This window comes from Aythya ferina (genome assembly GCF_964211825.1).
Source record: "Aythya ferina genome assembly, chromosome: 6".
Lineage (NCBI taxonomy): Eukaryota > Metazoa > Chordata > Aves > Anseriformes > Anatidae > Aythya > Aythya ferina.
The window spans coordinates 36,633,842-36,649,831 of record NC_140303.1 but is presented as its reverse complement, the minus strand read 5'-3'; the positions used below and the strand labels follow the sequence as shown (position 1 = coordinate 36,649,831).

At 32.6% G+C, this 15,990-nt stretch overlaps 1 protein-coding gene across 1 annotated transcript in view; it reads left to right on the top strand.

Annotated features, from left to right (window-relative positions):
* The window catches only part of LRP1B (LDL receptor related protein 1B), a 542,116-nt gene that overhangs the window by 322,412 nt on the left and 203,714 nt on the right, over positions 1-15,990 (top strand). Inside the window, exons 21-24 of the mRNA XM_084523375.1 lie at positions 423-605; positions 6,005-6,205; positions 8,298-8,543; positions 15,244-15,441. Coding sequence (XP_084379501.1) covers positions 423-605; positions 6,005-6,205; positions 8,298-8,543; positions 15,244-15,441 — 828 coding nt within the window. The remainder of the gene's footprint in view (positions 1-422; positions 606-6,004; positions 6,206-8,297; positions 8,544-15,243; positions 15,442-15,990) is intronic.

Sequence of the window (15,990 nt, the reverse complement as noted above, 5' to 3'; positions counted from 1 at the left end):
ATCAAATGTCATACTTTGTGTATATTTGGGTGGGGAAGGAAGGGGACCATGCTTGTGGCAAAGGATAAAGAATAAACTGATAAAAGGAAGCTAATGTATTTTTCTCTCATAGTTTTCTATCATAGTGATCAATCATAGAGATTTTCCCACAACAAAATAATTGTACTTGATTTTATTGGTCCTTTTGATGATCCTGCATTCTATCTCCAGACCTCATACAAACAGATGGATTAGCAGGATTGTTGTACATAAATTCTTAATTTTTATATATTTGAAAATGTATTATTATTTATGTGTATTAAAATAACTGATCTGGTACTATTCATTTGCCTCCCTTGTTCACTCCCATCTCTTTTTATACAATACCACATTACATTGGGACTTAAGTCGCTCTCTGAAATAGGTGTTTTCATTTTTCTAAGAAACTCCCTCTCCTGGAAGATGCAATGGGAAGGAATTTCAATGCAGTCCTGATGGGAATTGTGTTCCTGAGTTGTGGCGCTGTGATGGAGAAAAGGACTGTGAAGATGGTAGTGATGAAAAAGGCTGTAATGGAACCATACGACTGTGTGATGAAAAAACAAAGTTCTCCTGCAAGAGTACAGGTATATATTCACAAATATGTTTTGCTCTCACTTATACTGTGTTTGTGTTTCTGCATGTGACTTGGTCATAAAGGTACTATGTGAATAGTGGTTTTAGTGTTTAATGCTACTGAGGTTACGCGTACCAGAATAGCATGAATATGCTTCCCTAATCTGTTTTCTGATTTATGATATAAAATGGATGGTTTTTGAGATTATGTAAAGCTGTGACTGTTCTCTTGATAGTACATTAAAACAAATATATAAATGTAGCATTTAATAATGATTTAAATTCCAAGTATTTCCTTCCATTTTCTGTCTTCGGCACTACAAGTGATTTCATTGAAATTATATAAAGTAATTAGTTAGAAGACTTCAAAGAATTAGAACTACAGCATTGGAAATTATAATGACAACGTTGAAAGAAAAATGTATTCACCGAGAATGCTTAATATCTAGTCTTGCTACTTGCTTTAAAAATCTGAAAAGAATATGACTAGCTAATGTTTACATTAGGATATTTTGCAAAATCACACTTAAAAGGAATATGAAATGTATATAGATCATAATTGTATTAATCATTTTTTCAATTTATTTCAAAGCTTAATGAAATATAGGCGGTAAAATAACTTTTAAAAATAAAATTTAAATTGCAATATATATAATTAGTAGTAATTGTAGCTTCCATTAGTAATGGAAAGAAGAGCATGTCCTAGTGTCTGTGTTATAGCTGAGCATGATAAATGTTGCAAATTAGTTATGTGAACTCTGACTAAGAGTATTTGCAAATGTGTATGGATATAGTAAAATACTTATTCAAATCTACAGTATGAACAGAGTTATTTTTTAATAATTTTTTAATACTTCAGGATGTCTTAGAAATGCTTGGTTGCTTGCTGCTACTTGGCTTTTAAAGTTACAGAAATCATAACATCTGAATAAATATGAAAATAAAAAATATGAAACAGGATTATTTTCTTTTAACAGAATAGTCTTTTCCCTAAAATAGCCTGATGAGAACCCTGAAAGAAGAAAGGCACTTCCTTATGAAGTATAATATCTTATTTTCTGAAGCTAAAATAGTTTCAAACTATTCTTCCTCATTATACATTTAACCATGTTTATAATCATGTGCAATGAGTGTAATGTCTCAGTCAGTTTGTGGTATGGAGGATGAAATGTGGATTCTCTGGCAGCAAAAAATGTATTTTCATCAAACATTTGCTGAATTTAAGGATATATGGCTTTCACTTACAGGAAAACTTGATCATGCTTGGTGGTGGTGTGGAACCATCACTATTGGAATCAGTTCTGACAGTTCTATCAATAACTTTTTTTTCATCGTTTTCCTTCCACCAGTCCTGGAAGGAGCAAAATTGCTGCTCCAGAGGAGAAATGTTAGTAATACTTTGTAACAAGAAGCTGCAAAATCAAATTTTTATTTAGTTACTTTTCAATTTAATTCTGGATGGTGGGACAAATGAATATTAATGGTGTTATGAGAAATAGTTTATGTCATAATCCTCTCATGATTCTCTCAGGTTTCAGAACATCATTTTCTCTGCGGATTATTTTAAAGAAATTATAATGTCTAGCTCTTCACACTTGTGAGAATCTTTCATACTAAGAGAAGTGGGCTAATTTTTCCCTAGGTGGTAGTGTCCAATTTACTAATTCAAAATATAATAGGTCTGCTTCAAAAGAAGGGTAAATTAATCTGTTAATTTACATTAACGGATTTCAGATTGACATTTCTCATTTTTGCTGGAACATCATGCAGTTGTTTGTGGAGATGTGATAAACAAAGTTAGAGTTCTGAGCAGCAGTAGTGTAGGAGGTACATTAACTACCTTAGATTAACTGCTGTTGGGCTGCTTCTAGTCCACTTTCTGCTTTTAAATTAAATTAGACTACTTCTAAGTTAGTTTAGGCTAAATTAGATTAAGCTAAAATTAAACTAACTATTCTAAATTCAGATTCTGTCCTACAATTTTTTACAGGTATGTACCTCAACTCAGATTTATGTACTGCAAAAATCTAAACTTTTTATTCTGTTTCCTACTTGCAGATTGGACCAAAACTAAAATCTGTGCAATCTCACTTAAAAATTGCTCTAATGATAGTAGTATTCAAGTACTTCTTTGAAGACAAATGTAAGAAAGTCATGAATACTTCAGTTTAGTAAGCAATATATCTGAACTATATTGTACATTTTTCATGCTTAGGGCTTTTTGTATTTTGTTGAAGAAGCAGTTAATTCTGTAGCTTACCATTTTTAATGCTATCCCGTGGGCTATCATTTTGTACATTTTTTTCCCCATGTGTTAATAATACGCCAGAGGAAAAAAATTGAAGGAAGAAGTAGGATTTATTTGAGTGGAAAAATAAGGAATGTACACAGAGAGGAAGTAACCAGTTGGTGATCATTACAGTGATGTTGGAAGAGAAGGACAACAGTAAATAATACTGTCTGAATACAGAATATAAGAGTCAAAATGGAAGATTGTGATATGGGATGAGCAGATGAGAAAAAAATTTCTTTTGTCTCATCCAGGAGATATTTATAAGCATCTGCTTTGAACAAAAAGCTTTTAAATAGCAGAAATTAGTTTAAGAAATTAGTTTAAGAAAGTCTCAAGTGTGTACTACAAAGCAAGTAAGATCGTTGACTGACTGGCATAGTTGCTGCATTTTGTTGACCATGTAAGTTTAGAACATATGCGTTTTTGAGTGAATGAGTTTGGGTCCATTCCATAAGTTAGGAAGGCATTACAGCTTTCAGCAGTTAGGAGCAACACTAAGAGGAAAATGAATGCAATTAACTGTCCATCAAAGCATCTTTCCTACAGTTTAATAGATCATCAATCCAAAAACTCCCTGGGTTCGGTAGACTGACAAAGACTGAATGGTGTGTAAAAAGTTAATTCTCTGTTGTACTTGCTAACAGTTGTATTAAATGGGGAAAAAAAAAAAAAAAAAAAAAAAGCTGGAAAGCTGGAGAAGCACTTGAATGAGTCTTTTACCCGTAGTTCTTGGTTCAGAACTTCTGATGTACTACTTTACATTTATTTTTTCTGTATTACGCTAACAAGGTGTGGCAAAGAAAAGATATATCCATTCAGGCAATTAACTTATCATAGAATTTTATAGAAATGGTTTCTAGAAACCAAAAATGTAAGATTCAGTAAGGGGCAGTAAAGCAAAAATAATTGAGTGAATTTGAAGTAATGATTTCAAGAGAGTCATAATATTTCATTAGGTCTGTCTCTTTAGAATTCTGTCAAAGATTAATTCCTTGTAAGTATATTCTACTTAAGAACATGTCATAGCTGTCATAGTGGTAGCTAAATCATTTAGTTTAAAATATATCTTCATTAAGGTAAGAGAAAGGTAGGCAAACTGATTTGCTCTGTAAACATTTGTATGTATAAAAGATTAAAGAAAAAAAAATAAGAAAGAAAAACAGATTGCTTCTCTACTAGAAGCAACATCAATTTACTTTGGGACCTGGCATTTGCTCGGTATTCATGTCTTCCATTAGCTTTCATTCTACTGCTGTGTTAGAATAATGTATAAAATCAATGTTCATTTCAAGATAATAATGAATATAGGCATGTTTTGAAGCAATTTTGATTGCATGTGAGAATAGACAGTGTACATGTTATGAGTACAGCTTTATTTCCTTGTGTCTGTTCATTCCTTTCTTTTTTGGATATCTGGGACTTTGACACCTTGGTAGGGTGTTTGGAACTTTGACCATTACTGAAAAAGTAGAAACATCTCTCCCTGTTTAAATTTTCATGTGATTTTGTACTGGTAAAATTATGTTCTGTTGTTTAAACCACATTCTTTGTACTGTGATCCTGAAATTTCAATTCTTTTTGTTGTTCACCGAAAGTGAAAGCAGCTTTGTGGGATGCTGCAGAAACATATTTTTTCTTTTTTCTTTTACCAACGTATTGTATCATTCTGTGAAGATGGTACCTCTGCCACTGAAAGAAGGTGACAACAAACAGGAACCATTATTTTCATCTTAAGCTAACCAGCAAACAATTCTTTTTAAAAAAAATCAGCTACTGTGTTATGGCAGATAGTAGAATGACAGTTAGGGATGGGTGCTATATTTTGTAGACAGCGTTACAGAATTTCTTTCAAGGTGTTTTTATATGGGACCATGTCATTTGTAACACAGAGTAACTGATGGCCTGTAGTGGACCAGGTACTGGGGTGCATTTAATGGGATGAGAATTTTATTCTAGCTGATTATTTCACTCGCTTGCTTCCCCCACAATGTCATATTCAGTCTCAATTTTCTGTTGGAGATATGGTTGCCAAACTGGGAAGGCTGAACAAAAATTCACGTTAGTTCATGCTATGCAGCAGTTTGCAGTTACCAGTCTTGCATTATGTCTTGATCATGACCAGCCATTAGCTGGGCATCCACAGGCATTGTTCTCAGTTGTTTTCATGCTTCCAGGATCTTCTTTCCCATTCCAGACAGCCTCTCTAAGTAGTTTATAGGCAGAAGCACAGTGCAAGATCAGCTTCTTAATCAGTTCTATTTGACGTCTCCATATTAATTGGAGAAATAAGTCCATATCAAATTTTTTCAGTCCAGGTGTTACCAAAATTTAAAACCAGCTTTTTTTCTGGTTGTAGCTAGCAAGTAACAAGCTTATGCTTGAGTTCAAAAATACAGTTTGGGACGTGACTATGCGCACGTGCACACATATATACACAGGTATGTGCATACATACATTCACTGTCTGTTATTCTTTACCTGTTACAAACCCTGGCTTCAGTGATTCTAGGTTAATACCTGTATGTTTTTTTTAAGATCATTACCACATTCTCAGTCAAAAGGCTGTCTTGCATCTCTAAATATTAGTTGTCAGCACAGAGGTGTTGTTTTTTTTTCTGTTTTGTTGTTGTGTTTTTTTCCTTTTAAAGACTGAAAGATCTGAACACTGCTTTGGTAATACTAAAATCCTGTCAGATGTTTCATCTGTTACAGTTATTCTGTGTAAAAGATAATCATTTCTCTGTTGTGTTCTGGGAATGTATTGTTTATACTTCCTAGAAAGATTTTGTTCCCCAAACCCACATAAATAGAATGTTATATCTTGAAACATTGCTCCTATGGAAGGCTGTTGGACTAGAAGATAAATGAGGAGAGAAGAAGAAAAGCTGAAGTAAATAAATAAATAAATAAATAAATAAATAAATATATAATAATAAAAACCAGTACTATTTCGAATATTTAACTGACATTATGCAGATATGTCCTGCCTGTAAGCATTTATATTCAGCACAGAAAAAGTCAGGGTTGATCCTGTGTAATGTTACTGACTTTTTTTTTTTTTCCAAAGCTTGCTTCCAGTCTGATTTCCTGTGTTTATTTTGTGTCTTTTTTCTCCAAGGGAGATGCATTAGCAAAGCGTGGCTATGTGATGGCGATATTGATTGTGAGGATCAGTCTGATGAGGATAATTGCGAGGGCTATATGTGTGGACCACCAAAATACCCTTGTGCTAATGATACCTCCATCTGCCTACAGCCTGAGAAGCTCTGCAATGGGAGAAGAGATTGTCCTGATGGATCTGATGAAGGCGATCTTTGTGGTATTTGCTTTAGACACATTTTCCTGATTCCTTGATACTGTCTGTCATAATATTTTCTTTCAAACAAAAGTTCTCATGTTAATCTTACTGAAATTTTATCACAGTAGCCTGTGTGAGGATTTTTATTTATTTATTTATTTTAATTTAAATCATGCTGTTCTTCTCCTTATCTATCTTTTTTTTTTTTTTTTTTCAAATATGGGGAAACATAGCTGTGTAGGTAAGTCTTTCGTTTTCTGGAGGTAAACAACTTAAGGGGGTATAAATGAAAGCACTGAACCTAACGTGCAGTTCTCTCAAATTACAAAAGCTTGAGTTGATGGAATCCTGTCAGTAGCTGTATAGGAGATCATGAAGAAATGTATTAGGATGGCTAGAAGGCATTAACATTTCTCTTTGATGGTAACATCATTTCAAGATGCTCTCAAGCATTTTCACTCTGTAGAATCAGTCTTCACCAGGAGACCCTTCAATGGGCTGTGCTGAGTCACCTTAATTGTTTAGCGTAGCTGAGTGAGTTCACTGGCTGGGCAAAACCTGCTGGAGAAGGCAAGACATTGTCTTGCTCTGTTGGTTTGCAGACTGTGCTGTTAGAGGGATTGTTAAATTCACTGTACCTCTGGAATACGTTAAAATTATGTGGTAGCCCCAAATTTTCCATACTGTCACCTGTTAGTGCATCATTTAAAATCCAGGTGAAAGAATATATAGAGTAAGATAATTTATATTATTTCTGTGCTGTTGCTTTATTTGGACAATCATCTCTCTACTAGTAGTAGACAATCATGGCATCTATATCCTGTTGGACACAATATAGGGCCCAGCTTGTCTTTTAACAATTGTTACAACTTCTAGATGGTGTGCTAGTCAACAACAGGCATTTTAGCTGTTGTTAATTATTTAGTGTTAAAACAAACCCAAGCATAAGGTGAAGAATATATTCAGGATGTATGGTTTGTCAGGCTGCACCTTTGCATGTTAGATATTTTAAAGAGCTTGATCCTTTTTTTTGTCTTTAAAAAAAAAAAAAAAAAAAAGAAATCTGAACATAGGACTATTAGAAGAAAGTCATTTTTATTGCTTTTTTTTTTTTTTTTTTAATTGGGAAGGGAATAATTCTTGTTTAGCAAACTGTTTTATAAATCTTACCACAAGTGAACAGGGCTTTCAAAAACTTGGTAGAATCAAACAAAATAACTAAAGACACAAATAGATTAAAAAATAAAAGTGAAGCCTCGATTCCAGTGCAACAATGGACCAGTTTGGCACTGCCATTGATTCTGTGATTATCAGTAGTACTGTGAGGTAAGGAGTAATTCTAGTGTTTTGTTTTTTTTGCTTCAGAGATCACAGATTTTCTTACAGACCACGGTACACAACTGCCATGCTTTAAATTCAGATTCTTCAAAGGTTTCACAAATCACCACCAATTCATTTAGGAGAGCTTTGCAGATCATCAGTTATGTGCATAATATAATGTGAGAGCATTGACACAGATGATGCAGAAATAGTACTCTCTGGTAGTTGTTAATGGAAGAGAAGGATAAATAAATCCTTATTTGTTTTTGTTTATTTATTTATTTTTAATTCTTACTTGTACATGTTTCTTTGACAACGAGTCATTTATGATATAGATACCCAATGACTAAGAGCTGAGCCCCTCCCAAACCCAGAAGTTCCAAGTATTTGGAGGCAAGGGAAGTACTTGGGAGTACTTTAATGTATGTGTGTTTATTTCTCTATAGATCACCCTGCGGCTAACTCTGTATGGACACTCTGTTTCTTTAGTGAAAGAAATAATATGCGTGAAAGTCTGTGAAGATGAGTGTGTATGTGTATATATATGTATTGTACATCTGTCATGCTAAAATCTCGAAAGGTTGCAGGAAAGCTACAGTGCTGAATACTTAAAAATTACATGTAAATAATTTTAAAAATAAATATACAAAGCTGTTTAGCAGATTTAAAATTCAGTTTGCTTTTCTTAGAGGCTTTTCATATGTTTTATTAGACCCGGTGTCTTTAAGAAGTATACAATATAACTGATGTCCCTTGCAGTCTTTAATACTTTAATTTTTCCATGTTATTTCAGATGAATGTTCACTTAATAATGGTGGATGTAGCCATCAGTGTTCTGTGGTTCCTGGAGGAAGAATTGTGTGTTCCTGCCCAGCAGGATTCAGTCTTAGTATAGACAATAAAACTTGTGAAATCATGGATTATTGTACCAAACACCTTAAGTGTAGTCAAGTATGTGAACAGCATAAAAATACTGTCAAGTGCTCCTGTTATGAAGGCTGGAAGCTCAGTAAGGATGGAGAAAATTGCATTAGTACTGGTAAGTTGAATTCAGTTCACTGTTCCAGACATTAATAGCTGTTATGTCCATTTAGTGGTAGGTTTTTGTTTGTTCATTTTTTCCCCATTTTTTAATATTAAGTATAGGTTTGGACAGTGAAAATTTAGGGCTGATAGGAATCTGAAAAACTCATCAAAGGTGACACTGTTCGTGATGCAGGATGAAGGAATAATGCAGTATTAGTTCTTTATAAAAGATCCCATAGAATGCTAATGCCAAATAATTTTTGAGTCGTTCAGAGTTTTAAACAGTTTTTAGGTATAGTTTTGATGCAGGGGAGTTGTATTTATGTTTATGTATGTGTAAGAATATAAATATATATAAGGAATATAGGGTATTTTCTATTTATTTTCAATAACATTATCAGTCTGTGACATCTTGGTATTGATTGGTGAAGTAAAAGATCAGTCTTCTAATATGTAAATAAAAACAATTAACTTCAACAGAGTGCCTTGTCTTATTACATACAGACTCAAAAAGCCAACAGTTTCAAAAAGCCAACATCTTTAGCAATTATTACTTCTTCTGTTTTAAATAACACATATGTGAACAAAAGAATTCACCATGTTCCAGTTTGTTTATCACTTGGAGACCATACAAAGAAAAATGAGTAAAATATTTAGAGAATCAAAGAACGTTGACTAAGATTGCAGAAAACATACTTTGAGTTCTCTTACTAGCTTGCTTTTGCAGAAAGAGGCAGTCTTCCTGCCATGACTCCGCTCCCCACTTTCAAGTTATGCTGTTTCTATTATTTTGCAGTGGTTTTCTGCCAGTAGCAAGACACAGTAAATGACAGCCTGTAGTGAATTTGCATACTGGGCTTTGTTTAAGAACTGTGAGATTAGAATTTTTGCTGTACTTGATCATTGCAATCATTCACCCTCCTTCCAGCATTACATTTGCTAGGTCTCAACCTGCTTTTCCAGAAGGGGGATCACTGCTGGTTTAGGAGAATGAGATTTAAAAATGAGTTTATTCATCGTTGAGTTGCTGGTCTTGAGCATTACTGGTCAGAGTCCTTGGGCATCCCTTAGAATCTCTCTCCATGCATCCCTCTGTTCTCCAGAAGCTTTCCCTATTTTCAGGATATTTATGACACTTTTACTTCTTGATCAGTCTTTATTTTAAAGAAATCTTTAAATCTTTATTTTAGTACTGCCATTTCTGAGCATTCAAAAAACCACACATTCTTACTGGATTCTACAAAAAAAAAAAAAAAAAAAAAAAAAAAAAAAAGGATAAAAAATGTTATAAAATGACATAATCATTGTAGAGGAATGCTTGAAAGTAACTTTAAATTAAACCAAATTAGCAGTATTTGAAAACTAAGGGAAAAATAAAAATTAGAAAAAGAAAAAATGAAATAGACTCACTTGTGCTGAAAAGTAAGAAAATTGAGACAGAGTAAGGCTTCTTAGCTTTTCTTAGGGCCATGCGGTATTTCTGTTTAATATTTAGTCGTGTTAGCAGGAATATAAAGTTACAAATTGACTTTTCACATCTTATCAATGAATTTAATATTAAATATATGATCTGAGACTGAGGATGTCAGCTGGTGTAAAGAAAGATGATACGTTTCTTTAAAGGTATAAAGATTATATTCTAATGCCATCAAAACAGCAACAAAATTATTCTGTATTAAAAGTGTCATATACTTTTACAATTAATAATAAAGTCTTGACCCCTTTTAGTTTCTTTCATTTAAGGGTATGGTAAATACTCCAAAGGATACAACCTCTCATACATTAGTTGCTGACTGTGTGAAGAGCACTTTAGTAAACTAGTCAAGTGAGCCCAATTTTGGTCTCATCTGTGCATTTTTAAGTCTCAAAATGTCCATGCAATTTATATCTCTGTGCATGAGTTCTTACAAAAACATAAAACAAAGGCTTATAGTTGTCTACTACAACTAGAGTTGCAAGTGATTTTGTGAAGGTCAACAGTCCCCAGTAATGTCCAAAGTCTTCAATATTGCCAGTTGATATAAAGTAAGTCTTAGAATAGCCATATTTGTTTGTAAATGCCTTAAACTTGGAGTATAAGTGTATTATGTTAGAGCAGTAACCAATAATCATTCATCCAGGAGAAAAAATGTTCAGAAGAAAATTATTACCTTGCCCTTAGCTACATTTTTTTTTGGTATCTAAAACAGCACTTTCCTATATATAGACAAGCAGTTCTGTAGTACACAGCAGTAACATGTAACATTAGTATGCAGCACTTCATTTTTTTAAGACACTTTACAAAATATTTAGCTGAGTGTCCATCAAAAATATAATGGGGATAATAATAGACTGAAAATACAGCAATTATTATGATCCACCCCCCCCTTTTTTTTTACGTGGCATATCAGAATCAAAAAGTCTGTTTGCCAGAGGAATCTAATGAGTAACTGGGGTAATAGAATGAGTTATAGAAAAATAAGTAAATAGAAATATTAATTTGAGCATTTTTTTAAGGTTCTCTGTTAATGTCTCTTGCAATGCCATTCTCTTCCATTCCCCTGTTTTCTCTTATTTCTGCATATGTTCTCTTCAGTTCTTGAGGGCTTTAAATGCTGTACTGTTTTTCTCCTTCAGAGTTTCTTCGCTTTCCATATTTCATGTTTTCAACTAGTTTGCTTTTACTGTTCTGACATGTACCGTTACATTACTGACTTCCCAAAGAATAAATGTTTCATTCACTTTTAAAATTGTATCGATTGAACTGAAAGTATGCTATAGGGCTTCATTATTCAAATAGAAAGTCAATATAAATTATATATTTCCATACACTTCTTCCTACTTTCTGTTGGAACATCCTTCAAAATAAGTTGTGCTGATATATTGCACTTGAACTCTTTTAGATGTTAATAGGAAGGAAAAAACTGTTCTTGAAAGATATTTAAATTTCATTTTTATGTTCCACCTTTCAGAACTTCATATAATAAAAGTTTGATGAACTCAGAAACATATAGTATAGATTTCATTAAGAAGTGACTCTTAGCCTTTCCTAAGCTGTAGAAACTCTACTATGTGTATTTTTAAGCAATGTAAAACTTCTTATATATATATATACTTCTTATAACTTTATATAAACTTCTTATATATATATATGTATATATATATATGTATATATATATATGTATATGTATATATATATACATATATATATATATACATGTATATATATATATGTATATATATATATATTTTATTTTTTTTTTCTAAATTCTTTACAAAGTTACCATTTTCTTTTGAGGTAAATTTCAGAAAACCATAGTGAAGTTGCTTGCTTATCCTACTGTTCTTACAGTAAGATTCAAGGAAATAATAGGCATTAATTTGGGAAACAAATGTTTCAGTTAACATTTTTTTCAAAACTTTCAAGTTAAAACCACTGGAAAAGGTGAGGCATTAGTCTTTCTATACTGTGTTTTTTAAGTGTGTTATTCATGCAATTCTCTTCTACCAGAATTTTTTCTTCCATCTGTTGATGCAGATTGTGCTTCATCTTTATATCACGTATTTCATATACTCACTCTATATGATAAAAAAGCTTGGTGCATTCATGAAATCAGTAGTTACAGAAATATATGGTTTTTGTCTACTATATTGCTATCGATGACCATTCTTAAAAGGAAAAAGAAAAATGAGATCAGGAAAGAAGAGAATCAAGATCCATTTCATTGAATTCATCCAAGGAAAGAGTGCGTGAAAATACATGTAATTAATTGGTAAAATACAGATTATTTGCTCTCAATTTTATAATTCACTGAAATTCAGCTCATTCATAGTTATAAAATTATGACATTGGAAAGAACATCAAACACAGTAGGATGCTGCTATTGTTTATCTGCTTTCAAAGACCTTCAAGACACCTTCAATGGTGAACTCCCAGTTTCACAGAGGTGGTACGTTTCAGTGCCTCACTCTCCCTTAAGATTTCTTTCTGGCTTTTCTGAGTCATCTTGCTCCAGTTTAAGCCTTTAATCCTTGGCCCACTTGTTATTTATATGGAAAACAAGATTTTTCCCATTTCCATATTATCAGCCTCTTAAGTCTTTGAAGAATTTTATGTACTTCCACTCATCATCTTACTCTGATCCTTTTTAGACTAAGCAGTCCCAGTTCGTTCTTTCTTTTTCTGCAGGTCATGCTTTCTAAACCTATTAAAATGCTTGCTAATTTCCTCTTAAATTCCTGTAGTTGATTCACATTCTTTAAGAGTCATGCTCAGAACAGGGTACAGTATTGTAGATTGTCTTCTCTAAAGCTTAGGGGCATATCTTAGCATATCTTTTAAATATGATATAAAGATTTATACCAGATTTATTTCATATGCAACCCTTGTGATGACCATATTTATAGTGCCATGCCATTGCTGATATAGGTTCAGCTTGATAATTTCCTATATTCTTCCCTACTGGTCTGGAATCCCATCAATTACATAATTTTATGCAGCTTATTATTCAAGCTTTATGCACCTTGAATGGTACTTAATAGACACATAGTTACAGGGGGTTGGTAAAATTTGGGACCACTCCAATCGTACAGACAACTGTGATTCATTGTTATGTCATGTAAAGCAGAATGATGGCTGGATTTGAGCTCACAACTCACTAGCCAGCCTTCTAGTCAAAAGCAAAGGTATTCTTGTAACTTGCTAAAGGGTTCTTCGGTTTTCAGGTCTCACCTTGTTTGTGCTCAGGCTCTCATTTTATGGTCTTTTACTTTCAAGTTATAATCATTAGTGCTAGCCATTTGTCTGTATTTAAATATCCTTGTCATAGAGGAACCTGAGTAAAACTGGTTTCTGCCTACTTTCGGACTTCTTTCTGGAGAAATTTTTAATCTGCAATCCTTGTCTCATGTTTATCACAGTATATATATATATATATATGTATATATATATATATATATACTATATATATATAGTATATATATATACATATATATATATACACAATAGTGTATTTATATTTATAAATACAAATATTGATATAAATATAAATATATATATTACATTAATATATTAATTTATATTATATAAATGAATTATTTATAAATTAATATTTATATATCTATATCTATCTATCTATATATGTGTATATATATATATATTTAATTTAGTATCACGCTGGTGTCTTGATTGTATATCAGTCACAATAACCAAAGACCTGAATGTATATCTTTGTAATGTTTCAGGAAGGGAAAGGAAGAGGGAAAAAAAAAATTTGATCTGCTCATTTAACTCCAAAAGTCCCAAACACCCAAACGGTGTTACTTTGCCTACATGTATTTTCTTAGCCATTTCTTTTTGTTGATTTACATTCTAAGTTTATATATGTATATATATATATATATATTACTTATATATAAACATAGAATGTAAATCAACATCGCACAACATATATATATATATGTTGATTTACATACTAAGTACTATATGTTAAATTTGATAAGATCACATTGAACTCTAATCCTTTTCATCATTGTATCTGATGATTTGCACCTTACATTATTTAGTTTGAGGTAGACTTCCCCTTGTTGAATGGAAAAAAAGCCACCAAGGGAGCACATATTTGTTAGTTTTCTTTTTCTTTTTTTTTTTTTTTTTTTCAGTTGTGGTGCTCGTTACTGAGAAACATAGAAGAAACTACTGCTGTTTTATATCATGTGTCTTCTTATGCATTGGAGTTGCCTAAAACACAGGTTGTTATTAGCCTGTGGTTTCTTGCATAACAGCTGCCAATTTATCAGAAATTGAGGAGTGCCCTTAAGCTGTTTCTCAGGTTCAGATCACTGAAACTTGTGAAACGGCTACTAACATTAGTGATCCTGTTCTTCATTAAATTATTCAACCACAGCACAGCTTTGAAAAATTGGCTTTGCAGAAAGCTAGCCATTGCTTTAACAAACACAAGGATCATTTGGAAAGGCCAAGGCAGATTATGACCAAGTACATCAGCAGAAACATAGCTCTAGAGAGATACCTACTCTTTCAACTTAAAAAAAAAAAATAAATGTACACTTGTATTGCATTCTCGGAGAAATAACTGCAAAAGAAAAAGAAAACCACTTTCTGGTGGCTCAGTGTGAAAAACTTTGTTTATTAATGTTTATTAACTTTAGCGGTAGGTGGGTTTGGTGATGGGGTATACCAGTAAGTACATAAAAAAAATTTCCTTGCTTGGTAGTTTACGGTGAATTTTTTTTTAGGCACTTCAATTTAAAAAAAAAAAAAAGAAAAAAAAAAAGTTATATATATTATTATATATGTCAAATGTTTTCAGCTACCTGGCTTTGGAACAATGTATAATTTAATGGATTAATATTTTCTGAAGCTTTTGAGAAAACAGATTTTAATTTTGATAACTCAAGTCTTTTAAAAGATCTTATGTAACTGTTTTTGGTGGAGCTATATGGTTCAATAGTTGAATTTGATATTTCTGATTTTAATGCTTTAGTGTCTGTAGTTGTGATCAAAGATAATATTAGAATGGAGAAGTGGGAAGTCTGAAAGGACTAAAAATATAAAATACATTCAAAGACTCTCTATAAGAAAGTTAATTGTTTTAATCAACTGTTTCTCTTGATAAAATACTCTGCTGTTCTTATTCAAATTGTAATTTATAGCAATATATAACAATCTCTTCTCTATCATTCTTTTGAAATGTATAATCTTCTGCTTCCAGATCCATTTGAGGCTTTCATAATTTTTTCTATTCGACATGAGATCAGAAAAATTGATCTTCACAAACGTGACTACAGCCTCTTGGTTCCTGGTTTAAGAAATACAATAGCACTTGATTTTCATTTCAGTCAGAGTTTACTGTACTGGACAGATGTGGTAGAAGACAAAATTTACAGAGGCAAGCTTTCTGATACTGGAGGTATGAACTTAATCTTTAATTTCTTAACAGTAAAAACAACTGCAGTTAAATTGTAACTGAGCTACCACCATTCACACAAAGAGAATCTTTGATGGCATTCTGCCTTTAAAAGGGTGTGTATCTAGATTGGTGCATTACTAGAAAAAAAATTTGTTATAAAAGTTTCCTTTTGCAATACACTGTAGGGAGGGAGGAAACTGGCAACCTCAAAGGGCTGATATTTCTTCCTGATCCAATGCGTTCGATATCTTTTTTTTTTTCTTTTTTCATTTTTTGCAATTTAGCTTCCCCATATTAAAAAAGTACAAGAAATGTACTGTGGGGCACCAAGCACCTGTCTAAAAATTTTGTTCCAGTGTTTGATTACCCTCACAGTAAACAACTTTTTCTTAATGTCCAGTCTGAATCTCCCCTGGAGCAGCTTTGTGCCATTCCCATGTGTTCTGTCATTGGTTATCAGGAAGAACAGACCAGAAGAGACTTCTGCACTTCCCCACCTTAGGAAGTTGGAGAGAGCAATGAGATGTCTGATAAAAATGCAAGAATTTA